Genomic DNA, 27983 nt, shown 5'->3' on the forward strand with positions numbered 1-27983 from the left:
ACAGGGACATAAAGGAGTTTGTTTGGAAGGTGAGCTTCTTGAGCATGTTTATTGGCTGAGGGGAAGTGCCTGCAAAGAGAGTTTACCTGTTAGTTACTGCCACAAAATTGCTGCATAACAAACCATCCTGCCAGTCAATGGCTTCCGATCTTTTTTTTTTTAAGATTTTTTTTTTTTAATTGGGGAAGGGAAACAGGACTTTATTGGGGTACAGTGAGTAATTCCAGGGCTTTTTTTTCCAAGTCAAGTTGTTGTCCTTTCAATCTTAGTTGTGGAGGACACAGCTCAGCTCCAGGTCCAGTTGCCGTTGTTAGTTGCAGGGGGTGCTGCCCACCATCCCTTGCGGGAGTCGAACCGGCAACCTTGTGGTTGAGAGCCCACTGGCCCATGTGGGAATCGAACTGGCAGCCTTAGGAGTTAGGAGCACGGAGCTCCAACCGCCTGAGCCACCGGGCCGGCCCCAGTGGCTTCCAATCTTCGATTGCCACAGATATGTGGCCTGGCTGAGGGTCAGCTGATGGCAGGCTGACTGTTCTGTGCTGGGCTCAGCCCGGATGACTAGGCTTTGTTCCTCGTGTCAGTTTCCTTCCTGGGACAACTTAAAGTAGAATTGTCCTCCTTGTGGCAATGGCAGGGGAACAAGAGGGCAACACACGAGTTCTCTTGAGGCCTAGGCATAGAATTGGCATGCTGTCACTTCCAACTGAGAGGATCAAAGCAAGTCACATAGCTGAATTTAGAGTCAAGGAGAGAGAAAATATCTCCAACTCCCTTTATGGGAGGAACAAAGTCACATGGCGAAGGGTGGATGCAAAGCTGAGGTGATACATGCAATCTGCTAGCTAGAACAGGCGTACCAGAGTTCTGTCTAGGTCACCCCACAAGACCCATAACCCTATCCCTTCCAGGCTGAAGCTGTTTGAGCTTGGGGAATAGCCTGAACCCCAAGTGGGCCAAAGACTCTCTTTCTGGAGTCATTAGCCATGGGGAGTTAAGAGGCCAGATTATGTAAGGTTGGGACTGCTTGGGTTGAGCCAAAACCCTTGGAAAAACAGTCACAGGGCAGAAACTCTGAGACTTACAGAAGCTGATCTGCAGAGACAAGAGCAGATGGAGAGACAGGCAAGGATGATCAGAGACCTGGGACTGTGAGGGCCTGAATCCTGGGAGAGAGAGTGAGAAGAGGGGGAGGGGTGGGGGGGAGAGAGAGAGAGAGAGAGAGAGAGAGAGAGAGCTCTCTAGCAAGCAAGAATGCAGGAGTTAGCAAGACACACACACCCGTGCAGGCACATGTGCATATATACATATATGCATACACATACACAGGTGCACACACTTATACAGGAAATGAGTGGGGTAATCTAAGAGATGCCCAGAGAGCAAAGGAGTGATGCTAAGGAGGAGAGCTGACCCAAACAGCGAGAAACAAACTGTGCAGACAACTCTGATCCTCTGGGCCCTTTGTGCAATTGGTACAATGAGATTCCCTTGAATCTTTACACTAAATCCCTTTGTACGTGGATTAGTTTGAGTGAGATTATGTTCCTTGCACAGAAAGATTCCTTGATGAAGACATTTATGTAAACCTTTAATATGTCACACAATGGTTCATAGTTATGTTTATTTAATTAACAAATAATGTTAGCTCCTAGTATGTGCAAATCTCCTTGTTACTAAGGATGCAAAAAGAATATGATCTAGTCTCTTTCCTTAAGGAGATTAAATCAAGATTAGGGGAATTATATATTAAATTATATTCCTGATTAGTTAAATAACCCAACACATTTGAGGACTGTCTGCTCTGTGCTACAGAAAGAAAGGGCTACAAAAGCTCAAAGGTAGAAAATATGGGTGGCAACTGCCATAGTCAGGTGAGGCTTATCTGGAGGAAGTAGGACTTGATCTGGGCCAGAAATTGTGCCCAGGGTAAGAAGGATCCTGGAGGGGGCCTGAGCCCAGGGACCCCATTTCCCACCTGAATTGTAGGAATCATGGCTAGGAGGAATAAAAATGCTTTGCAAATACCAATCTTGCAAACTTAAACCTAGAAAGTTTCAGATGTTTTAGGGAAATGATACTGACAGCCATATGCAGGAGAGATTAGAGGCAGGAGAATGTAAAGATATGAAACCATGTTGATAGGCTATTTCAGGTGCCTTGGCCCAGAGCAAAGAAAAGGTAGACAGAGGATGGTAGGGGAATTGACCAATCAGGTATAAAATTCAACCAGGCCAGGGATGGGCAGAGGAAGGAGGAAGATCAAGGACTTTGATTTCACTGCTGTGGGTGAGGGCCCAGGCATCACCATTTTCACAAAAGCTCCTGGGTGGTCTGATGTGTAGTCAGGGTTGAGAACCACTGTTCTTACGTTTATGCCACTGTGGACAGGGAGGAAGAGCGAAGGAGGTATAGCCAGATGGAATGGTGACATTGTTACAAATAATGTTGAGTTTGAGGTCATTGCTTGATGTTCAAGTAAAAAAAAAAAAATCTACTCATCATTTAGAAATGTGAGCCATTGGAAAAACACATTGAGGAGTAAACTGTAGAGAAGAAAGGGCTGGGACAATGGACCAGTACACAGGAAAGAACGAGAAAGAAGAAAAAAGGCCTGGACTGGATCCTATTAATAGCTTAACATGCAAAATTGTTGGCAGAACTAAAAGTTGGTGGTAAATGTGCCCAGTGCAGAGGGTGGAGATAAATACAGTCTCATTCATTCCAAAAAAGACTCCAACAGGTGGGTATTGACAGTGTTAAGGTGTGAAAAGATTCTGGAGCTGCAGGAGGGGGTGTGTGCAGACTCATACCCTTGGAGAGGGGCTGGAGAGGAAAAGAGGAAAACAGCGGGTAGACACACATCCCAGACACCCTCTCACAGCCCTCGTGACACGCTACGAGACAGGTGTTATTATCATCATCTCCACTTTAAAGATGAGGAGACGGAGGCTCAGACGTGAGTATGACAGGAGGATCCAGCTCAGGACTGTCAGGGCCTGTCTTGTTTTCAAAACTGCACTTCACTGCCAGGACCTGTTCATTAGATTCACACAAGGGTTTGCCTAATGAATTGGAAAGATTCAGGAGGTGAAACATACAAATCTGGCAGAACATCAGACAATCCATCCTGTCATTGTTATCCTCATCCAAGGACATCCTTTAAACACGTGATCCTCATAAATTAAGACAAGAATCAATGTTTATTCAAGCCTCAAGACGTGCTTTTCAAATTTTGATGACTGTCAAGTCACCTGGAGCTGATTCAAGTAGGTCTGAGGTCGTGATTTCCAATGCTGCGGGTCCACAGACCACACTTGGAGCAGCAAGGCCTAAAAGTTTCCAAACTTTTCTGTACCTTGGAATCGGAGGGGTGTTGGGGGTGGGGTGGAGCTTCCAAACTTGACGCCTGTTTCCCACCCGCATAAATTCTGATTAATTGGTCCGGGGTATGCTCTGGGTTTGGGGTTTTAAAAACGATCTCCATGTGATTCTAACGTGCAGCCAAGTTAGGAAGCACTGTGCTGGGTCTTGCAGAGGAAGCATGTGGAGACCCATGAAAAGAAATTAATCCATAAAGAAGAAACCGATAACGTGGTAAGAACAAGATAGTTTGAATTTTGCAAGGTTAGTACTTAGAATGGGGTGCTGGACGGGAAACATGTCACAATTACTTAGTGCCTGGTGATCTGCCGAGGCAGCTTTTGCTGGGGAGGAGGAAGCCGTGGCCTTCCACTCATTTCGTCCACTCCCCACCGGGTGGGACAGGCACAGCTCGCGAGGGCCTTCCCGGAGCCTGCGCAAACAGAGGCCTGCGAGGCGCTTCCGGGAGCTTGCGCGGGGCGTGGCCTGCTGCCGCGCGGGGCGTGGCCTGCTGCCGCGCGCAGGCGCCGCGGTCCCGCCCCTCCGTGGCCGCAATGCCGGAAGTGCGCCGAGTCAGCCGTAGGGTAAACCGGCGGCGGTCGGGGCCGGGTTGGGCGTCGGCCGCGCGCACCGGTTCCCCGCACGTGGAGCAGCAAGCACGTGGCTGAGCGACTGGCCCCCGGCGCCCTGGAGCCGCCGGCCTCGGTTGCTGAGGCGGTGTCATCCCCGACGCTCGCCGACACGTTTATCGCGGCCGGCGAGAGCTCCGCCCCGCCGCCCCCCGCGCTCCCCAGCAGGTTCATCTGCTCCTTTCCCGACTGCAGCGCAAGTTACAACAAGGCCTGGAAGCTAGACGCGCACCTCTGCAAGCACACGGGGGAGGTAACGAGGTCCCAGGCACGGCCGCGGAGGGGCTGACGTCCAGGCCCAGGGACTGACTAGTGACCCCGCGGTCCGCCAGGTGGGCTCCGCCTGAGCGGCCTGGGGACGGCCCGGTGCGCAGGGCCGCAGGCCTGGCTTTGCAAGCCGTGTTCAGTGTTGCACCGCGGACCACAGAGCTGAATCAGCCATGCCCTAAGTTAGGGAAGCAGCCGAGAAGGTAGACAAGTTTTAGGACCGAGATATCCTCGCCATGGATTCGGGGTGTACTGTGCAACTTTTCCCCCTTCTTTTATCTTGAGTCTTGGCCAGTCACCACCTCCCGCAAATCTGTAAATACAGGCACGGTGAGACGTCCCCCTTCCAACAGACACCTGCCTCCTGGAACTGGCATGGAGGGTAACTTCTGAGTACTGGAGGTTTTTGCAAGCACTGTGCGTTCATTCTTTCATAAGTTAATACTATTCTAGCCCTGAAGAGAGCAGTGAACAAAACAGGCAAGGCTTGTGTTGTCACTGTCCTTATGCTTTAAACAGGACAGGCAGACAATGACTAGGTAGGAATGAGATGCAGTCAATCAGGGGCTGCTGGAGGGTGCTCAGGAAAGGCCTGAAGGAAACGGGAAGGATCCAGTCACGCAGACATTTGAGGGAGAAAACAGTCCTGGCAGGGAGAACCTGGGGGGGGGGGGGGGAGGCAGGCCCGTGTGGTTGGGTGGGACCATATACGAGGCGCTCTGGAGAAGCACACCTGTGGGATTTGTAGAGCAGGGTACAAATGGGTGTGGAGTTTGGGTTTTATTTTGAGGGCAATAGGAAGACTTTGGAAGATGAGAGTAGAGGCCAACGAATCTACCCAATGTCTCAGTTTCGTCACAGCCAGGCTTTGCACTGCCTCAGCGGGAGGCCCTTAATTAAGCGAGAGGCCTGCGGTCCCTGCCTTTGCTCCTAGCACCTATCTAACCGAGGGACCACTCCTCCACGTGGCCTCATGGCTCCCATTTCCTTACCCTCTCTAGCATTTGAAGGCTGATTGTTTCCTCCTTGGGACCGTCTCCTCGAGCTCTTTTCCTTTTCCTCGTTGACTGTTTTCACTGGCTTCTAGTCTGCCCTCTATATTCACCACACCCAGCTCTCTCTTGGCAGTCCTACCACCAAGTGACATCCGGTATGCTCCGCCTCCCTGTCCTTCCTCTAGCCCATCCTGTCCCCCAGATTCTGGGCTCTGTAGTCAGTATGTGCAAATTAGAGCTTCCTTTTAGACATGTGAGCCGTATTTTGGATGGTGGCACTACCAGCTTCCTTCATACAGGTTGGAAGACTCAGCGTCATCTTTGTTGTCCCAAATTTCACACGCTAATTTGACAAATACTGATTAAGCCTGCTTCACGACAGGAGGTGTGCAAAGTTCTGTGGATCTGCCCGTGGTGCTCATCTATCTTCCTCTCCACTTGCTTTGTTACTAATATTGTCATTTAAGGCCTTGGTGCCTCCCTCTTGGATTGTCGTGGTACATTTTCCATATTAAATACACAAAACTGGTCATTTGGGGGGCGTTGTTTTGGCTTTTCCTTTCGGTTCAGAATGGAGTACCCTCCTCCCACCCACTGGGTCCCAAGTGGTAGTTAGGGCTGTGAGCTTTGCTTTGCCATGGCACCTGTGAGCTTTTTCAGGAGTGACACATTTTCCTGTAGCTGCCAGGCATTCTCTCAGCAGGGCTTGTCCAGGATGAGGGAGAACCTGCACATTCCTCTTCCCTAGGCTTGGGGTGGGTACACACATGCTGTGGGGCCCACAGGCCATGCTGATAGCAGACGAGTCATCTTTAAGAGGGGCTTGCAGTTGAAGTGGGGTGTCACGTTGGGAGCAGCTTGAAAACGCTGTGCTGTTACTGTGAAGGCTCCCCGCTTCTGACAGATGCTATTCATAGAAGCAGATCTGCTGTGGGGACTTTGTTGAGAAGTTGTGACCTTGATCTCTTGTGACTTTGTGCAGGACAGCCTTGTCTGGCCTTGGTGTAGTAGGTGCTCAACACTTGGTGGAAATCAGCTCTGGAGACAGAGCCATGGCTTTGCCTACTGGACATTTTAGGCCTTTAAATCATACCAGAGTTACTAATTTGGGCAGAATTGACACTTTTTTTTTTCTTTTTCTGCTAGAGACCTTTTGTTTGTGACCATGAAGGGTGCGGCAAATCCTTTGTCAGAGACTACCACCTGAGACGTCACAGCCTGACTCACACTGGAAAAAAGCCCTTCGTGTAAGTAGAGAGCTGTTCTGAGGCCTCAGAAGTGGCTGTGTTGGCACATTGACCGGGTAAGGAGAGGGATTGATTGCTAGCTCAGGAATAGGACGCTTCTTCATTTGCATTTCCTGATACAAGGGGAGACTGGGTTTTGAATGTGTGGAAGAGAGTAGGGGTTTTGTGGGTCCTTTTTCTGTAATAACTTCAGGAATAAGTTAATCTGAAGTCCTCTTGCATCCGCGTCCTCTTGGCTCCTTTTAAAATATATACTAAATGGGAACTCACCCTTGACACACACACACAGTTGAGACTAGATGGAAAATGATTCCCTGGCCGGTTCTGGGCGCCGCACTGTCAGGGTCTTTCTGGACTGATAAGCTGCTGGAATAAGAGATACAAGCATGAAAAAATAGAACTTTTAATAGTTTATGTTTGTATTTTTTTGGATTAAGGTCCTGCACCTCTACCACACCAGTCTTAAGTTTATTCTTCGTGGAGTTGCTGTTTAGTTCTGAAAAGGGTGGAGATATAGCCTTTTCTTTAAATCAGCTGCTTTGAAGCAGTAGACCTCAAATGTAGGGTGCACCACAGTCACCTGGAGAGGTGGTTAGAACACAGCTGCCTGGGCCCCTCCCCAGAGTGTCTGAGGCAGGTCTAGGCTGGGGCCTGACATGCATTTCTAGCAAGTTCCCAGGTGACGTTGGTGCTCCTGGTCTGGTATCCACACTTAGAACCTCTAAACAGACAGTTGCAGGAAGACATTCAGTTTTCCTTGGAAAAGGACAAAATTAATAGATGTCCAGAGCTCTGTGCCAGAGACCATCTCACGAGATGTGCATGGCAGGGCTGGCAGATGTTAGGGCTTACTATCATGATGTTCTGTGAGACAGCTCCTTGAGTAGGAGGGTTTCCTGAAGACCTGAGTTGGATTCTTTTAGTTTTAAGATGATGAATCCCAAGGGTCCTGTGTCTCACTAAGGTCCACGCAGTCTGAGGAAGGTGAGCTGTCGGCACAGGATAATCTTCACTGTTGTTCTCCAGTGGAGGGTCTCCCCGTCTGCCTAGCGTGCCTGCCAGTGGGCAGGGGGCGAAGTACCGAGGACAGCAGATGGCTGCTTCAGTCCCTGCTCAAACACAGAGTGCGTCGTCAAAATCAGTGACCCGAAGTGAAGCTTCATTTATTTGAAAATATAGTTCAACTAGACCAACAAAGAGTAACTAAGGTGGGCTAGAAAATGGGGCTGGGATGTAGTCTTTGGCCTAGAAGTTGCACACTGGGGAATTTATTCTACGTAGATACTGACTCCTGTATGAAAAGCATGTACAAGGTCATGTGTAACACTCTTAATAGTAACGAAGCATTGGAATCAACCCTCGTCCTCAGTAGGAAGGACTGGTTAATGCATAGCGACCCCGTGGAATACTGTACAGCTAGGACAAATGAATGCAGATGGTCTCTGAGACGTAGGAAAATCTGCAGGCCATGTTGGAAACCAAGGGTCAGAAAAGGGTATATAGAGGGCTACCTTTCTGTGTGTAAAAGGGGAAGGGGGTGGACAGGAAGAACTTGTATTTGCTTCTGTTTGTATAAAGAAAGCCTAGAAGTCTTGTCACCTGTCTTAGGAGGGGTGGGGAGTACTGGGTAGGGGCAGGGGTGGAAGGAAGCATTCTGTAGCTGTACCCCTATTTATGACTTTTGGTTTCTGAACAAAGTTCTTTTAAGTACACTATTTAAAAATAACCCTTAAGAAAAAATGGAGCTGGGTACAGAGGCACACGATGAGTTCTTCCCGCGGGAACCAGACAACTGTGCGGTAATATCTTCGAGCTCACCCTCCAGCCCAGCCCTCTTTCTTTAGTCCCAGATCCGCGTGTCCAACTGCTCGCTGGAGAGTGTTACCCGGCCCTCTCGGTGGCTTAAATCCCATGTGGCCCAAGTCCCCTGTCCAGTCTGAGCTCAGCTGTCTCTTTGGCCTTCTCGTCCCTTGTTCCTGTCGGCTGGCATCACTGTCTGTGTGGTGACCCACAGCGAAGATGGGGCAGCTCCCAGACGCCTCATTCTGCTCCCCGTGCTCTCCAGCACGTGGTCAGCACGTCCTGTTCCTGACCCTCATGCCCCCTCCCCTGTCCAGCTGCCACTGTCTTATTGCAGGCCCTGCTGCTCACCTGAGTGAGTGTTTTCTCTGCCTCCTGACCGGCCCCCACATTGTCCTCCAGTTGCTTCCCTTACAGCAGTGCAGTGGTTTTAAAGCACTGCTTATGTAATGAAGTCCAGCTCCTTAGGGTGTCATGTAAATGATGTACTTTGTGATTTGGCCTTTTTCTGCTTATCTTGCCCCATTTGCTTGACTCTTAGACAGGAAATTGTGGTCCAGCTGTGTTTAACTGACCACAGCCTCCCCCCAGCCATCTCCCCCAAACTTCGCCAGGGTCTTCAGTCCACCTGTGGCTGCTGTTCGGGTCCTGTCAGGACCTTTCTTGGCCCTGTGCTCCTATCCCACACCTGTGTTAGGTTAGATGCCAGTGTCAGGATTCAAGTCAAGAGCGACAGCAAACGCAGCGCCGTAGAGGCATAAACAAGCTGCCTCTTTCTCTCTCGCATACCCAAAATGCAGAGGTAAACAGGCAAGAGCTGCTGCACAGTTCTCAGGACCTGGGCTCCTTCTAACTTGTCCCTGCCACCCTCTAGCTGTCACAGAAGCATTCCAGCAGCTGGGGGCGAGGAAGGGGCAAAGAGGTGTGCTCCCTTTTAGACACTTTGTGGGCATTGAGCAGATGGACCACTTAGCCATGTGGCACCCCAATGGCAAGGGAGGCTGGGAAGAGCTCTATTTCTGTTGGCCACGCTCCCAGCTAACCCTCCGCATTCTGCTCCCCAGGTCACGAGCACCTGTTGGAACCTGTGATGGTTCCTGCCAGTGCCCCCCCTCCCCCACCGTGTGCTTCCGGTGGGCCCCTGGGCACATCTCCCACTGCCCCCATGTGGTTAGTCTGCCCTTCTCCGCCTAGCCCTGTGGATAGCACAGCCTTCATGAGTATCATTCAGTGTTTATCAGCGAGGACAGCTAAGAGTAGGGCTTCTACACGTAGTCCTGCCTCATCTGCAGGCTGATGAAAACGCATCACAAACAGCACATATTTTAAAAAAAACAACACACAACTTCACAAAGAATTTAGATAATTCAAGGCCAAGGTATAGCAACCCCCATTAAGGGGAACTAGAACGGCTTAGTGATATGCCAGCGGGCATAATGGTTGATGGTTCTGTGTTTACCTCTAAAGGTAAGCTGAAACCAGTTTTGTTTGTTTTGTTGTTTATTGAGGTCTTTTTGGAAAGACATTTTATAATGACATTTCAAGCGAAATTAAGGTTATCAGGTTCTAAACAAACCAGTGAAACATGATGTAAACCTCAGCAGAGTTTGGGCTGTTGGAACTAGTGTGTTTCACCTTCCCTCTGCCCCGTGCTGTGCACAAAGGCTGTCTGACACCGAGTGTGTGATTTCAGCGACCTGATATGCAGTGCGTCTTGTTGTGTGCTAATCACATCAAAGCTGAGGGGCCCGGTGGAATGGCTTACCTCTGGAATTGGTTAAAGACTGCTGTGTACTATACTTTGGAGTAGCTTTTATAGCCTGAAAACTCCGATTCCCTCGGGTAATATTGTGGTTTCTACGATTTCTCAGTTGTGCTGCTAGTGGCTGTGATCAAAAATTCAACACAAAATCAAACTTGAAGAAACATTTTGAACGCAAGCATGAAAATCAGCAAAAACAATATGTAGTAAGTATGAATGATTTTATAGGCTTAAATTTTTGTTTACTGTCTGTCTGTAAAATTTTCATCAACCAAATTTTGTTTAAGATCTGAACATAGTCTGACACTAGCTATCATAATAATGGTCTTATTTTGAAAGCAAACATTATTGTGCTAACTAAATTATATTATTGGTAGATTAGTCCAAGTGAAACATTGTGCTCTTTCAACAGACATTTCTCCTTCTTGATATAGAATCTTACAGTAAATGGGTGAAAGTAGCAAGTCCATAATCTCCACAATACTTTTATCTTAAGAGAATTGTTATGAATTATTATTTGATTTTTCTCCAAACTAACAAATCTTTACTGAACAGTGCAGTTTTGAAGGTTGTAAGAAGACCTTTAAGAAACATCAGCAGCTGAAAATCCATCAGTGCCAACATACCAACGAACCACTATTCAAGTAGGTACTTTACGTGGGTGAAAATCAAATTGCAAATGCAAAGATTGGGTACAAATGTTCTGAAACAGTTTCTTAAGCAACATTTTTCTATTAACGTGTGTAGTGTACACCCATTAGTACTATACTGGGGCATTTCAGAAGTTAAATTTGGCCTCTGTTTCTCTAAAAGAAATAATTAATCTGTTTCAGGATAATTTGTGAGATTAGTACAGTTGCAGTTAACCTTGAAGGGAAGGCTTAGAACTGACTTAACTCTCCAAACAGAGCTGGCTCAATGACACGAAATGTCATGAGGACACTATTCTTTTCTTGTAGAACAAAAGCCGTTGTGCGTAGCCGGCACTAGAGAGGGTTTCATGAGGAACGTGAAAGGACGACAGCAGGTAGTGGAACAGACTCACAAAGGGCACCGAGGAATCCTGACCGCCGGCTTGTAGGGTCTGTGTTGGTGCTGGTGGCCTCCGCTGACACAGGCTGCCTTTCGCCTGGGAGTGGTTGCTGTGACAGTGCCGGACCTTGCTTGCAGGTCCCCTCACTCTTGTGCTGCTGGTGGCACTAGCACAGAGGTGGCACGTACTTTTCAGTGCTCACCAGAGGCTGGCTGGTGTGCCTGCCGCTGTGTTCCCGTCACGCCATCCCAGCATAGCATCATCAGAAAACCTAGACATGAACGATGCGGAATGGTTTAGGACAAGAGGTCACAAGAGGTTACTGGAGCCATCTGTTTGTAGCCATGAAAACAGTATATTTTCAGAAGTATAAAGATGAAAACTATGTTTAATTTGATCACATAAGCAAAAAAAAAAAAAAAAAAATGTAATGGGACTTTTTTCTCTGTTTTACCCAAGGCTGGTCACGTAACTTGAATTTCACCTGTGATTAGGTCTGAGTTTTAAATCCCATTTTTATATGACTGGTTTGGTTGTGGGAAGAGGAGTCTTTCGTAGGAGAACTACCGTGTTTCCCTGAAAAGAAGACCGGGTCTTATATTAAGTTTACTCCAAAAGACGCATTAGGGCTTATGTTCAGGGGATGTCCTCCTGAAAAATCATGCTAGGGCTTATTTTTGAGGAGACACGGTAGGCCGAAGTCCTATGTACCCTGAGTGGCGCTCTCTGTGAAAGTAGATGGGCTGATTTACTTTCGGTGTCTCGTTAACCAGGTGCACCCATGAAGGCTGTGGGAAACACTTTGCTTCTCCCAGCAAGCTGAAACGGCACGGGAAGGTCCACGAGGGTGCGTACAGGCCGAGCTTTGTGTGTGCACTTTGACTAACGCCAACAACAGGGCGTGTGTGTTTAATTCCTTGACTTCTGGGTGCTTTCTGCTTGATTTGTGGTCTTATTGAGAAACTTGGGACCAGGTGGGGGCACCATTCATGTTGCATACTCTTGACCAGAGAGGCGCTGTATGTCGCATCTATTCTTCACTCTACTGTCATTGTCATTCAGAGTTAATGTTTCATTGTTCACGACAAGTGCCCCGTTACTCCGTGACCTCTTGTCAGTGCTGGCGCTCCAGCCGAGACCCTGCTTCTTCCTAATGGCTTTAACTTCCTCTACTTACTGCCTCTGCCAACTTGCCTTGTGAACCTTCAGAGGGCTTAGATAATAGTTTGGGGTTTTCAGAGCAATCAGATTGTAAATTTTTCCCCCAAAAAACACTTGATTAAACTCCATGACTCTATTATGTTTCCATGAAGGATTTTTGATATCTATATTCCAATTTCCCAAGCCCTAGAATTTATGGGATTTTTTTTTTTTTAAACGAGACTAGAGTCCACCAAAAAAATATTAGAACTAAATAAAAAACAAACAAACAAAAAACTATTAGAACTGATAAATAAACTTAGTAAAGAAGTAGGATACAAAATTAATGTTCAGAAATCGGTTACATTTTTATATACCAGTAATGAAATATCAGAAAGAGAAATTAAGAAAACAATCCAATTTGTAATCGCATAAAACAAAACATCTTAGGAATAAATAACCAAAGAAGTAAAAGAGCTGTACTCAAAAAATTTTAAGACACTGAAGAGAAATTAAAGAAGACAGAAATAAATGGAGGCATATACTATGCTAATATGAAGAATTAGTATAGTTAACGTGTCCATACTACCCAAAGCAATCTATAGATTCAGTGCAATCTCTATTAAAATGCCAATGGCATTCTTCACAGATTGAAAACAAACAATCCTAAAATTTATATGGAACCATAAAAGACCCCAAATAGCCACAGCAATCCTGAGAAAGAACAAAGCTGGAGGCATCACGCTACCTGGTACCAAACTATACTACAAGGCCATAGTAATCAAAACAGCATGGTTATTGGCATAAAAACAGTCACATAGATCAATGGAACAGAATAGAGAGCCCAGAAACAAACCCTCATGTATACGGTCATTTAGTCTATGACGAAGCAAGAAAATACAATGAAATAAAAACAGTCTATTCAAGAAATGGTGCTGGGAAAACTGGACCACCTTTGTATGCCACACACAAGACTAAACTCAAAATGGATTGAAGACTTAAATGTAAGACCTGGAACCATAAAACTCCTAGAAGAAAACATAGGCGTTAAACTCGCAGACATTACCCTAAGTAATATTTTTACTGATACATGTCCTTGGGCAAGGGAAACAAAGAAATAAACAAATGGGACTATATCAGACTAGAAAGTTTTTTCACTGCAAAGGCAACCATCAAAAAACGAAAAAGACATTCTACTGAATGGGAGAAGATATTCACCAATGGTACATCTGATAAGAGGTTAATATCCAAAATTTATAAAGCACTCATACAATACCAAAAAACCAAACAATCCAATTAACAAATGGACAGAGGGCCTGAATAGACATTTCTCCAGAGGACATACAGATGGCTAATAAACATAACAAGATGCTCAGCATGACTAATCATCAGAGAAATGCAAATAAAAACCACAATTATATCACCTCACTCCTGTCAGAATGACTATCAATAAATCAGCAAACAAGTATTGGCGAGGATGTGGAGAAAAGGGATCCCTCGTGCACTGCTGGTGGGAATGTAAATTGGTGCGGCCACTATGGAAAACTGGAGGTTCCTCAAAAAATGAAAAATAGAACTACTTATGACCCAGCAATTCCAGTCCTGCATATTTATCCAAAGAAATCCAAAACACTAATTCTAAAAGATACATGCACCCCTATGTTCATTGCAGTGCTATTTACAATAACCAAGATAAGGAGGCAACCTAAGTGCCTCCCAGTAGGTGACTGGATACAGAAGAGGTGGTACTTATATACAATAGAATATTACTCTGCCATAAAAAGAATGAAATCTTAACCATTTGCAACAACATGGATGGATCTAGAGAATGTCATGTTAAGTGAAATAAGTCAGACCAATACCATATGATCTCTGGTGGAATCTAAAGAACAAAATAAATGAACAAACAAAACAGACTCATGGATACAGAGAACAAACTGATGGTTACTAGATGGGAGGGGGTGGGGGGATGAATGGAAAAGGTGAAGGGGTTAGGAAGCACAGAGTGGTAGTTACAGATTAGTCATGGGGTTGTAAAGTGTAGTATGGGGAATGTAGTCAATAATAACTGTACAGTGTGATAGACTTACTGGGGTCATCACTTTGTGTCTAAGGTGTCTAATCACTGCGTGTTTTGTACACCTGACACTGGGAAACCCCCTTCCCCCCACAAAAAAACGAGACTAGTAGGTGGGAGTGAGAGGCAGCCTCCTTTTTGGTTTCTATCTGGTATTTAACTGGATGCTTTGCGCAGTGTTCATTCTTATTCATAGTGCTTTTCTTTGGGTTCTCGTTTCTTTTCTCCCATAACTGTACCCTGCTCTTTTGCCATACGACTCTTACCTGATTGTAAGACTAGGAGAATCCAGGAGGTGGACACACAACTGCTGAGATTGAGTGTTGGTGGTTTGCCAAGCACAAAGGACCCCCTAAACTCTTGGTGAGGAACACAAGAGCCAAGCAAAAAGCAGAGAGGGGCAAGGGGCCAGGAGCGGTGGAGGTGGGGGGATTAAAGCAGCTGGGGGTCCACGTGCAGCACCAGCTCACCTGAGACCAGCAGGAGAGGGCAAGGCAGCCTTCCTGCCAGTTCGCTAAGGTATTTTAACTGTAAAATACACCCTTAGCTTTCACTCCTTTCTGTTGAGACTAACAGAATAGAATACTCTTGGGAGGTAGGAGGAAAATTCTATAGACATGTAAGTTTCCTTTCTAATTATGATTGGTGTTTATACTGACTATTCACAAAAAGCAATGCACCAGTCTTTTTTTTTTTTTTTTAATAGGATACATATGTCAAAAAGGATGTTCCTTTGTGGCAAAAACATGGACAGAACTTCTGAAACATGTAAGAGAAACCCATAAAGGTAAGGCGACATGAATGGTTTGGTATAAACGTTTACCCCTATAGAACTGAGGTGGTGCGTTTAAAGAGGGAAATATTAAATGTGTGATTTAAAATAATGGCTGTTTTGTGAAGTGCTGAGCACTTCAGCTGTTTGACAAAGGAGCAGATACCTGAGGTCCCAGGTACATCGGGAAGAGCTACGCCAGGTCTTAGGCTAACGTGCACACTTAGCACTTTTAAAGGCTCTGACAAGCGAAGAATGTTGGGAGGCACTGGTGTTCAGGGGGACAGCTGGGGAACCCCTGCTTCTTAGCAAGGGGGACTGTATGTAAATAAGCACTTGACAAACGTTCAAGCAATAAAAAACGAGTTTTTATGGCTTTTATTCATAGTTCCTCTGAAATTTCTGACTTATGTATAATCCTAAGGTTTTCGGCACTGAATACGTTTCTTATATATTGACTATTAATGTTTTCTGTGTGGTAAGACCTGGGGAAAGCGGCTTAACATTTTGTCTGCCTCACCAGAGGAAACAGTGTGTGACGTGTGCCAGAAAACGCTGAAGCGCAAAGATTACCTGAAGCAGCATATGAAGACTCACGCCGCAGACAGGGCTGTGTGGCGGTGTCCCCGGGAGGGCTGCGGTAGGACCTACACCACTGTGTTCAATCTCCAGAGCCACATTCTCTCCTTCCATGAGGAGAGGCGCCCGTTTGTGTGTGAGCATGCTGGCTGTGGCAAAACGTTTGCCATGAAAGTAAGTACTGCCCCTCACAGAAGGGTCTGGCCCCCCAGCTGGGTTCCTAGGAGCCCTGGATGCCAGGGAGGTGGCCCAGGGCCTGCTGGTGGGAAGGCTGGCTGAGCAGGGCCCCAAGACCTCCCGCTCTTGGCTTCAGCCACGTGGGTCTGAACCCTAGTCCACAGGACAGCTGGATTTGCCTATGCCAAGTGGTCCAAAGTGTGGCTCCCGCCTCACCTGGGAGTTGCTAGAAATGCACGTCCGTATGTCCTAGTCTAGACCTCCTGAATTAGAAACTGCGAGTTGGTTGGTGCCCAGAAACATGGTAACAAACCCTCCAGGTGCTTCTCACGTGGCAGTGGCCTGTGGTACCATGTGCTTGTTATTCATAGGTGTTTTGGGTGTTCTTTTAAAAAGACTGCCGTCACCTGGGAGCCATCCTTTTCGACCAGTGTGGGGATGGAGAAGGGAGGTGGGCGACGGGCGTGAGGGGCTGCAGAACCTCGGGAATCCAGTCTAGACCTTGATGTGATGCCAGTAGGTGAGGAGTGTGACACTAACGGAGGGGCCTATGCGGCTCTGCAGACTCTGGTTGGCGCTTACAAGCACCTACTGTGAGGAAAGACTGAAGAGAGGAGGCCGAGCACAGGTCTGAGCCACCAGAAACCACGTGGAGCTGGCGGTGGTCAGCACCGAGGGGCGGCAGGACAGGCCCCTGCTGACAGCTGCGGTTAGAAGAGCGTCCTTCACTGGGCGCAGTTCATTCACAACTGGTTTTCCTGACCTCCCTCTTACTGAGGAGAGCTAAGCAGCCACAGGTGGTTGAGACTAAACCCGAACCCGGGGCATGGGAGGGGGCGGTGATGTCCATCCAGGGTGAGGCAGAATCCTGTGTGGCAGGAGCCCTGGTACCTAGAGGTCGCGTCACTTGAGAACAGAACAGAAAGAAGGCTGACCATTTAAATAACTCAGTGTTCACCTTCATAGACACCAAATGGCAATGTTTTAAAAATCTAACTTTGTTTCTGTTCCCTCATTGCAGCAGAGTCTCACGAGGCACGCCATCGTGCATGACCCTGACAAGAAGAAAATGAAGCTCAAAGTAAGTTGAGTTGACTTAGGCCAGCTGCTGTTTGTGAAACACAAAATGCCTAATTAAGCCAGAGGCGATCTATTTAGAATACGTTCAGCTCCTTACAGCGAGCCTGCCCCACTAGTGAAAGCGACTGTAGGGACTTCAGTTGCTTATACGGGAGTGCTGTGTACCTAGCGGTGTACAGCTATTGTCAAGTTAGTTCTGATAGTTCTGATCTTGAATTCCAATGGTCTATTTTCCTTATTTCCAAAGGTGAAACGAGCTCGTGCAAAACGGAGTTTGGCCTCTCGCCTCAGTGGCTATATCCCTCCTAAAAGGAAACAAGAACAGGGCTTCTCGTTGCCGACAGCTGGCATGTCGCTGAGCTGCGCAGAGGACAAGGTGCTCTCTACAGTTGCAGCGCTTGCCCTCAGCTAAGCGTCCAGCTCCTTTCTGTACAGGACAACAGACCAGCCAGCTCAGCTACAGGCAGACCTGAGATACTGGGGGTGGGTTCCAGACCACCGCAGTAAAGCGAATATGCAATAAAGCGACTCGTAATGCTTTTGCTGGTGGAGGGTCTTGCCTCCAATTTGTAAAAACCTGCAGCATCTGCGAAGCACAGTAATGCAATAAAAGGACGAATGTCTCTTTCAGAGGCACATTTTTCTTTATTAAATCACTGATGCAGGACATCTGATTCTCTACCGTTTCCATTTTCTTTGTTCAAAGAGTCTCCTTACTGGGTCCCTTGAGTTTCCCTATATGCAATCTCTTCCTTTTTGCTCAAAGGACGAAGAACACATAATACAGCTTTTCCTCCTTTAACAGGTTGTGGGCTGGATGAGAAGGTAGCCAATCCAGGCATAGTCTGGAGGATTTGATTAAATATCTCCTCCTAAGAATGGAAATAGCCAAAGATTAATTTAAAACCCGTATCTTTTGAGTCTTTCTAGTGTTTATACTCTACAAACCATAAACCCCAGCATTCTTGAATTCCTATTTTAAGTGATTCGCTAAATCAAACGCTCCATACCCAGTTAAACTGACTGACACTGCCCAGGCAGTTCTACAAACGCCTGTAACTAAACAAAGGCACTAAAGGCTTGCTAGTTTCACATCGCTACTCTGCCACTACGCTCAGGGCCACGGCTGGCCCCAGGCTACCTTCCTGCCACAATGGGTATAAAGCAGTTGGTTCAGGCATTGGCAAAATACCTGCTTATCCCCCAAACTCTTAGCCCAGTGCGTTTCCCAACACTCACTCAGTCACTTGGGTGATGAGAAAAATGCACCTGGTTCGAGAGGTTCTGGGTGAGTTGGGCGAGGACCCAGGCCTGAGTGATTCCAACATGAACTAGAGCTGAAAACCACGGGACCAGGCTGCCTTTCAGCTGAGGACCAGTTACTGACTAAATGCCACGTAGCTGTTCCATGAACTTACCCTGGGACTGGAAACACACACACTTTCCTGAAGACACTTTCACTTCATATATGATGCTTCTTACAGGCATTTATAAAGAGGACACAAACTTTAAAAAGAATGAATCTATAAAGCTGCTAGTTTTCCTATTTAAATGTTAAATATTCTACAATTTGTAAAACAGAATCACAGATAGCCTTTAAATGATGAAGTAGAATGTTTTCACAGGGCAACATTTTTGTTACAATGGAAAAAGTAATTACATACAGTCTGCTTGCATTACAAAAAACCAACTAGGAACCTGTGACTGTCACTGGGTACAACTACTGTCACTTTTCTTTGCCTTTCCAGTTGCCAGATTTTTTACAATTGTATTTCGTATCAGAAAACAACACGTTACTCATACCTGCTTCTACTTACCACTTTATTTTCTGGCTCTTCTACATTCTTCCCTTTCTTTATGGTAATTTGAACTTTGTATTTTTTCTCAATCCACTGCTGAATCTGTTTACTCTTTGTGTCCAAATCATGTTGTCCAATATTTGAAGAAAAAGTTAGCTCCTTTGTCAGAGTCGGTCCTAGTTTGAAACAGTGAGACTTGGTGCTAGGACTATTCACTGTCCTGCTTACGAGACCTAAACACTCATGTACATAAACTCTTAGGTTGCCACAGGCGCCCTAACGGTCCTCCCCTGACGTGAGTTTCACAGACCAGTAAACACTTGTTTAAACAGGGGAGACAAACATAAAGGTACCAATTTTTTGCCTTCTAAGCAAGGGCATTTAAAAATGAAATGCCTCCATTTATTGTTACCATGATTTGATGAAAGAATTCCAATAGAATGGTCCTTTTAAAAGGAACATATTCAGCTCTATGATAAAATTGATTATCCTTATTTTTCTTTCTTATGTGATCAGCGTTGGGGAAGTACTCTTCTCATCTTCGCATCCTTTTGTGATCCCCTCCTAGCTCCAGTGGGGTCATCCAGACTGTCAGACAAGGGGGAACTCCCTATGTTCTGCATTCATTCTGTCTCTGGAAATCCTCACGATTAGAAAGTAATTTTACAGGAAGGAGCAGACTATGCATTAAAGGCACTGGGACAATTGAGAGGTTTCATAGGGAGAGAAGTTAGATTTCAAACCCATACCAAAATCTTCCCAGATGGACTATCTAAATGTGAAAAAAATACAACTTTAAAACAAACAGAAGGAAAGGATATGTTTATGACCTTAGGACGAGGGAAAAAATAGAGAGAAATCTAAGATATTTGCATCATACAGAATAAAGAACCCCATAAATCAGGAAGAAAAATAAACCATCGATAGAAAAAAAGAAATATGAATAGGAAATTTCCTAAGAAAAACTAAGAATATGAAGAGGAAAGGCAAATGGTGAAAGGAAATACAAATGAAAACACTAAGATACGGTTTCTCCCCCATCAGCATGACAAAAATTAGAGTCTGATGGCACCAAGTGTGGGTAAGGATACAAAGAAATGCAGAAATTTCACACACTGCTGACGATTGCTCCATGGAATCTGGAGCACACACGAGACACTGATACACACGCTCATTGTTCATAATAATGAAAACTGGAAACAAGCCCAATGGCCATGGAAGGGGACTAACAAAGCTATGGCATATGCTTCTGATGAACTGTCACCTGGTAATTATAATAACCACAGCTACTACAGAAACATCCTGAAAACAATAGCGTACCACTTACAATTTATGCACAGAAAATCATTCTATTACATACTTTGTGACTACGTAACGAGTTGAACAGCATGGAGTGGATCTACAGCTGCGTCTGCAAGAGCAAGCGGGTCCTCTAGGGAGGGGAGGAGGATGGAACAGAACGCACAGGGGACCTCAACTTTTCTGTATTCTCTTTAAAGAAATCTGATGCATGACAATGCTTGTTCATTTTGGATGGTAACAGTTGTTTATTATATTTCTCTGTGCTTTTAATTTCCAAAATAAGTAATTTTTCTAAAAGAAGAATTCTTTTATTAACACCTCTTTGCTTCCTACCAGTTGGTCCTAGTTTCAGTGTGTTCAACATTTTTTTCAGCAAAATAGTTTGGGGTCCTTATCAATCTAGTTGGCTTCTTCTGAAAATTTTGTTTTCCAGTCAACTTCCTTGTTAAGTGTGGTGTTACAAACTGAGCCACACAAGGTGTGATTTTCTCAAGACACACAGCCTCACTGTGGCAGCCGTGGGGCCAGTCTTCCGACCCCTGCTCCAGTGTGTTTTCCATGGAACAATCTTAATGATCAACACTTACCAGGAATCATGAAAAACAAACATCGTCACTTAATATCCAATTGGGGTTTCTATAAGGTTTAAATGGCAAGAGCCCTGTAAGGTGACTGATAAAATATGTAAATGAGTGTCACTCCCAGTATTGTAACAAAATGGGAGAGGCTCTGTGGTGGATCACCTCAGTTTAGAAAGTGCTTCCATGTAATTAACCAAACACCTGCACTTTAGAGATGAGATAAAAAGGAGGATAGGTGAGTGGCCCAGACAGGAACAGGAACTTGACTCCATCTCTTCCGGGTCTCATCTTCTCAGCCCTCAGTTACTCTGCCTGCCTGGCGTTTGGAGACCCCGCTAAGGACGAAGGGGCAGGAAGAGCTCCCATCATTTCGCTGTTTACCCCTCATTTTGCACAGGTTGAAAGGAAGAGATGATAGATACAGAAGACAAAGGAAAAGGAAAAAACAGGAATAGAAATAAGGGAGGGATGAAAAAAAGCGCTGGAAACAGTGGTGAAACTGAATTTTCCAGTTTTCCACTCCCCCTCACAAGGCACCGTGGCAATACCCAGTGTGAGCTGATGTGCAGGCAGAGCGAGCCACCTACCAGGAGCAGGCCTCGTCTTTTCCCTCTCTCTCAGTCTCAGTCGCTCTTCGTGAATCTGCGTCCCTGTCATGAGCTGGAACTCGGGAGGCTCTGCGCTGCTGTTCCTTTTCACAAGTCGCAGGTCTCGCTCGTCCATGAGTCGAATCACGTCAGCTCGGTGCATGTTTCCCAAATCATTGCCCTTCTCATCAAATACACGAATGATCCGCTCACTAATTTTCCTTCCAATGTTACTAAAACCAGTGTCGTTCTTTTTTCTCTTTTTTCTTGCATCCTGGGTGTCCTCAGTACTAAAAGCTTTTGCAAGAATTAAATGGGACAGTCTTGGGGCAGAAGCAATAAGGGACAACTGTGTCTTTTGAACGATGTATATACCAATACTTCTTCTAATACAATGGTTTTCAGTCTTTATGGTTTGTAATGTTAATGTCTTTAGAAAAAGAGCAGCCATCCTAAAAAGAAGGGAGAAAAGTTCATGAAAATTCAGTCACTTGTTCTTATGGTTTGACATTGTGGCACATGGAGGGTGTTGTGTGAGGCTGTGGGAACTCTGTCATCTGTGAACGTGACGGATCTGTGCACAGGAAACATACCAATATCACGGGCCATTAGGTGACCGTGGTCACACTAACTCATGGTGGTACTGTACCCACTACACGTTCTTGTTAGATTAACCACATTGGCACAGTGCTTTGGCCTTCCCTTTTTTTCTTTCCCAAATATCTCATTTGATTCTGTTTCCCATGGATCTTACAGTGCCAACTTCAAAAGCAAAGATCATCCAAAAGGTTTATTAAGGAGGATGTAGTCTAAAATCCTTGGTGATTCATAAATAGCCATTCATAAACTTGATAATTTATTGGTATATCTGATGGTATACAAAATATTAGAGCACCATTCGGGGAAGGGAACTCTCTCCATGAAGAAAGCTACCCACTGGAAGAACTAGGTGCGACTATCGGAAAGGAAATGCCCTGACAATCAAAGTGCTGACTGCAAACTAGAAAGCTCCCTCGCGAGGTAAGTAAGGCATTCCTACCAAATGTTACCTAAGCATTAGGCACAGATGGCGACACCAGTTTTCCTCCAGTTGTGAGTGCTGCCCTCATAAATGGTTTTGTTTTTTAATTGCTAATCTGCCACAATAAATATCTCTCTCCTTCCATTCACGTTAAGTAAAGCTTAGAAGTGCAGGTGAAGGAGGGATGAGAGGACCCATTCATCCACTAATCTAGGGTTTGCTGACAAAACACTAGAGCATCAAGAACTCAGAGGTGTGCCGCCAAAGATGAAACAGGAAAGGATGAGGTGCGTAAGTCGTGCTTCTCACAGAACGTGCCCGGGGTCAACTGCCTGCACATCGCCTGGGCTGTTTGTTAAAACTGGAAATTCCCTCTGCTCCCTAGCTTTGATCCCACCTGTCAACCCACTGATTGTATCTGCCACCACCACTCAGGCCCCTTGTTGACAGTCATATGGAAAAAAAAAAAAAAAGCACTTTAAATTGAAAAGAAAGTGACGGAACATGCATATTCTCTCTTCCCTCCTTATCTAGCTTGACAACACCCACGTTTACTGCTTTGACTCCAACATCTCCCATGAATTCCAAACGTGTAGTTAACTGCCTACCCAACACCTCCCCCTACGGTAGATACCCGGCAGTCACCCTAACATGTCCAAACCTGGATTCTCCATCTCCCCCGCTACACTCGCTCCTCCCTCAGTCTCTCCTGGCTCATACGGTGACAACACATCTTTCCATATGGTCAGGCCAAAATGACAAAGTTATCCTAGACTCTTCTTTTTCTCTCAGCAATTCATCAGCAAGTCTTGTTCAACCTTTAAAATACACCCAGGATCCAGTCGCTTCCCACCTTCTCCATTGCTACCACCCCGCTCCAAAAATTCCATCATCTCTCCCTGGATTGCGGTAGAGACCTCCTGACTGGTCTCCCTGCCCTCGCCCCCCTGTAATTTATCACCCACGCGGCCACAGAGCGATCCTTCTAAAATGTGTAAGTCAGACCTTGTCCCTCCACTGGCTCCCATCTCAGGGCAAAAGCCAAACCCACGCAGGGACCTGTGGTGCCCTCCATGACCCGGCCCCCACCTTCCTCTGCCCGTTGCACTGACCCCTTCCTCTGGCTTGCAGTTCCAGCCTTGCTGGCCCCCTGCTGTCCTTGTAAACACTGGAGTCCCTCCCCCCCCACCCCCTGGCCCTTGTGCCCCCGAGTTCTTTCCTTCACAGTGTGCAGTTCATTTACTTCAGGTCCGTGAAGCCTTCCCTGCCCACTCTTTCTACAATGGCACCCCATCATTTTCAAACCCATTACCTGGCCTTTAACAAAATTCACTGCCGGACATAGCACAGAATTATTTACACCTAAGTTTATAATCTCTCCTCACCAGAATGGAAGCTTCAAGGCAAAAATGTAACCTGTCCATTCTGTTCACTGCTGTGTTTCTAGCACTAGTACCTGAACCTGGCTCAGTACGCTGAATGGATGGATAAGCCAAGGGGACCCGCCAGGAGGGATGGCAGTGTCTGCTGGCATCTAACCTCTAGGTCTTCAGATGTGCATGCTCCACCAACCATGCCAACGCTGGTCGGCTGCACTCTTCACGTTGCCAGCCATCAGAGGTCTACCGACCTCAGTGACATCGATGGCCAGATGCTTCATCTACAGTGAGCGAGATGAATTGACTGGTCCTTAACTGGTTGGGAATTCCAGCTGTAGATGTTGTAAAGCCTCTAAGGTGGGGCAAACTGCATTTTAAATAGCTGAGATGCTTATTGTTTAATAAAAAAGCCAGGTATTTGTTGGTGGAGGAAGCCCCCAAACCAAAAAAGCAGAAACGGACACCAGAGAAAACTTTTTTTTTCCATTTAGCATCAGAAAAGTAGCAGGAGTATCAAGTCCCAAATTTCACTGAGCTAGGATGAAACTACCAGTTATAGATGAAAGCTAATGAGCCCTGTGTAATGAATTATCAACATATAAAAATGGAAAATATTATTTCAAAATGTAGGACTTTTAAGAACAAGTAAGCAAATAAACTAGGCATAGGAAAAAGATGAAATTTATAGAAACCCTGGTTATTTAAGGTTGAAGATACACTGATCTTTTTCCCTATTCTTCCTAAATAATTATTTCTCAAAACTTTTTAAAAGGAGGAAGCATTTTTATACTAATAAATAAATTTCATTTATTTGCAAAATATTTCAGAAAAATGATGTAGAATATTTTTAAACTTTAAAAGCACTTCCCAAGAGAAAAAGATAAAATGAAAAAACATTGTTCTAAGTTTTTTAATAAAGTTTTTTATCATTATTCAAATTTTAAAAAGCTTTATATTTTCTTGACTTACACAACAATTAGGTTTCAATACCAGTTAAATTTTGGCTTTTAAGCAGCCAAGTTGAAGATGTGCATGCTTCTTTAAAATAAGCTTTTCCTAGATAAAATTATAAATACAAAGTTAAGGGAAAAACACCCGGTTATTAAATTTGAAGCACAATAGCCACATAAATTCAAATAATTATGTTTTTTTATTAGGGAAATTTTCAAACCTGTACAGAAAGAACAGTGTAAGAAGACCTTATGCACCCATCACTCAGCATCCTACTAATTAGCAGCACGTGACCACGCTTGCTTCATCTCTACCCTTCAACTATTCCTACCCCCACCCAGCCATGAACTATTTCAAAGGACAGCTTATCTCATCAGAATACGTCAGTATGTCACTTCCAAGAGTACGGACGCTTCTATTTTTTTTAATAACCACAATAACATTATCCCAATTAATAATCATTCCTTTTTATCATCAGATACCAAGTTTTCAGATTTCCCCGAAGTGTTATAATTTTGTGTACATTTCACTTACAGTTGGTAACACGAAGGGCCTCCTACTGGCCAAATGTGATAATTTAAACATTAATGACTAAATTTCATTTCAACACACTGAATATGCAAAAATCTATAAAAAAGAGATAATTTGCCACAACTACACATGACTGTTGTCCTGACTCCTTACTTTGAAAATTGGTAATTAAAGAAGAACTAAGCATGTATCCTACCTTTTTAGGAAGAACTGGAATCATCCCCAGCTGATGAAGAAAAGCTCTTCTTCTGAGAATGCCAGCTAACAAATGGAGAAGAAAAGTAAAAGTAATTTAAAAAATCGCCACTTTGCCACCTCCAATCAAATCACTGATTCAGGCGAGGACAGATACAAAAAGCATTAGGTAAAATGCTGATGAAGAAACAAGGTACTCAAGTGATGCCAAAGGGCGACCCAAAGATGACTTCCCAACTGAAACAGGAAAAACACTCTGGCCGTCACCCTCAGAACCAGGGGTCAGACTCAGCATCCAGATGCTGGACAACCGACATCCCAGTGCCCGGGTCCTCGTGTGACACGGCTCGTGGAGGAGCGTTCTGTGAAGCAGTCCTGACAGCAGGTTAACCTGAACCTGGTCCAGCCTCCAGACGTACCTTCCAGAATCCAAGGAATACAAGGTTCAGTAGGTACAATCACGAGGGCTGGGCCCCATCCTGTAAGAAATGAAATTGCTTACATGTATTTTGAAACTATGCAGACTGAGGAGTGAAAATAACTTCTATTTGTTTACTCACTGTTTTTCTTTCTTATATAGCTGACATTCACAAGCTCACATTGACATCTATTCTTTCCAGGGAGGTTGAATCAAAGTAACATAGATTCTAGCAGTTTAAGTATTTGTGAAATTAATTTTGCCAATGCCTATGATTTTAAAATTCTCTCATTTTCCAAAGGAGTTTCACAAAGTCCTTGCTTCTGTCTGCAGACCTGAAAACTGTCCCAGCTGCCCCCTTCCAGCCCAGGTTGTGCAGCCTCAGTCCCAGAGGACTGCACTGTGGTCACCATGCCTTCATGTCCCTGTCCCTTGCTTCTGGTTTTGCTCTTCCATAAGGAGCACGAAGTACTCTCCACACCAGTGTTGGCTGTTCAAGAGCTAAAAACACTGATTTACAACACTGGAAAAAGCCAATAGTATCTTTGGCCAATTAACCATTTTTTTAGATATAAAATTTTTGTTTTATTTTTTAGTTATTTTATTAAAATAACCTAATAATCACCCAGGAAAAGTTTCTTAAAAAGCTTTTAAGTCCAGAGCCAAAGACTCAATATCACAAGTTGGATTTATTCCCACAAATCTTCTAAATGGTCATCTTGTCTTCCAGAACTCCCTCAGTGACCAGCATTCTGGTCCATTCAGAGCCATATGTGGTCTTTTCCACTCCTACTCTGCCTCACTCATAGCTAACCCCACACCAAGTCTCATCAGTTTTACTTCCTAATACCACTCAAATCCATCCACTTCTCTCCAGATCTATTGCCACCACCCTAGTTTAAGATACCATCCATGCTTGTTTTATTCCCTCCAGTCTCCTGACTAAGCTCTGAGAGCACACTTGACCTCTGTACTCAGCTCTCCCCTCTGCACTGCTGTCACCATACCCAGAACCCTCCCCATCTCAAAACTGCCCCTCACTAGGCCAAAAGGCCCTTCCTTCCCCCCTCTCCAGCGTCCTCCTATACAAACTCCCTTTGCCTAAACCATACTGGCTGTTGATTCTGGAAATGCTTTCCCCCAGGTTTAGGAAATCTGAGGTCATTGCCTAGTGCTATCTTTCTCAGGGCATGCTGACTACCTCCCAGACTTGGCCAGATCTCCCCCTACTCACTCCGCTCCCCCCTGTTCGTTGAGCTCAACATTAAGTATTCCACAGTATAGTTTATCTTTCCCTTGTAGCATTTACCACCATTATAATTTAGTGACTATCTCACTAGTTTCTCTCCTTCACTAGACAGTAAGTTCTATGAAGCAGGGACAGAATCTGATTTATCCTTTACTGTATTGTGTCTTGCACAATAAATAGTAGCTGATTTTCCTCCACTCTCTACTTTCTTAGACTGAGGCCTTTTATAACATGTACTTGAAACCGCAGCTTTTCAGTAAAAACACGTGATAAATGGGGGGAAAATAGGCATCCCAGTCACTTCTCAACACTCCCCACTGTGGATCCTGCCGCAGCTTTTGCTTGGCCAGCCTTTCCTGCGCAGGCGCACAGCACAGGTACAGAGGCCGGCAACGCTTCCCAGAAGGGCGGAGCCGGTCACCTGCAGCAGCGGTGGCCACGCCCTCCCCGAGAAGGGGCGTAGGGACGTACGGTGTGCGTGTGTACGGGCGCGTACGTGCACCGGAATGGCGGGGTGGGACGTCCAAGGGACTGAAGGACAAGCACGGGGTCTGGGTCCTACGGCTCCCGGATGCCCGAGCAGCAGCTTGGGCCCGAAGACGGTTTTCCAGCCCGGCCGAATCCCCGACCCCATGGCAGGGCCTGCGGGGCCTCTCCGCGCTCCGCCCGGCAGCGTGGGTGGCACTGACCTTCCAGGGATGCGGCGGAACAATGCCGCCTCCTCCGCAGGCACGCTCCTAAGACCACGTCCTCCCACGGCAGGTCCCCTCACCCGCGCAGCGTCCCTCGCTTTTAGCTTTCCCGTACCGGGACGGCAATTGGTAAGGTCTGGCTCAGGGAGCAGTAAATGGGCTCCGCGGCCAGACCCCTTCGCTCTCCGTAGTGGGTGGGGCTTCCGCCCGCCTCTTTTAAAGGAAAGGTGACCTGGGGAAGCGCTTTTGCGGCTCACCAGATAAATCCCTCCGACAAAAAAGAAAGAGTGCAGAGGGCGAGCTGCTGTTCCTGCCGAGAAATAGCTGCTGACTTGGCTCCTGTGTCCCCAGACATGCGAT

General features: G+C 45.8%; 2 protein-coding genes across 2 annotated transcripts; one reads left to right on the forward strand and one right to left on the reverse strand.

Annotated features, from left to right (window-relative positions):
* Positions 1-3948: 3948 nt before the first annotated feature.
* Positions 3949-17587, forward strand: GTF3A (general transcription factor IIIA; the record flags this gene model as incomplete). Its single annotated transcript, XM_019736429.2, has 9 exons — positions 3949-4242; positions 6398-6498; positions 10170-10266; positions 10616-10704; positions 11867-11940; positions 15017-15097; positions 15606-15835; positions 16860-16919; positions 17166-17587. Coding segments are annotated over 9 exons (1191 nt in total), but the record flags the coding sequence as incomplete, so codon positions are not given.
* MTIF3 (mitochondrial translational initiation factor 3) lies at positions 17544-27980 on the reverse strand. The gene is made up of 6 exons (XM_019736516.2): positions 27621-27980; positions 25684-25743; positions 25266-25330; positions 21188-21639; positions 18736-18893; positions 17544-17790 (listed from the first exon to the last, which is right to left on the reverse strand). The coding sequence occupies exons 4-6, from the start codon at positions 21636-21638 to the stop codon at positions 17632-17634; spliced, it is 768 nt and encodes a 255-aa protein (XP_019592075.2). The 5' UTR covers position 21639; positions 25266-25330; positions 25684-25743; positions 27621-27980; the 3' UTR covers positions 17544-17631.
* Between the last annotated feature and the right edge of the window lie 3 nt (positions 27981-27983).

The sequence above is a fragment of the Rhinolophus sinicus genome, linkage group LG04 (assembly GCF_036562045.2).
Source record: "Rhinolophus sinicus isolate RSC01 linkage group LG04, ASM3656204v1, whole genome shotgun sequence".
NCBI lineage: Eukaryota > Metazoa > Chordata > Mammalia > Chiroptera > Rhinolophidae > Rhinolophus > Rhinolophus sinicus.

Bases quoted from the DNA above. Each gene is read 5' to 3' on its own strand.
- MTIF3 (XM_019736516.2), bottom strand. From the start codon at position 21,638: ATGGCTGCTCTTTTTCTAAAGACATTAACATTACAAACCATAAAGACT. The intron at 18,894-21,187 runs GTAGGTGGCTCG...GTTTCAAACTAG, and splicing joins AAAGACGAGGCCTGCTCCTG to GACCGACTCTGACAAAGGAG. The intron at 17,791-18,735 runs GTAAGTAGAAGC...TTCCATTCTTAG, and splicing joins AAGAGCCAGAAAATAAAGTG to GAGGAGATATTTAATCAAAT.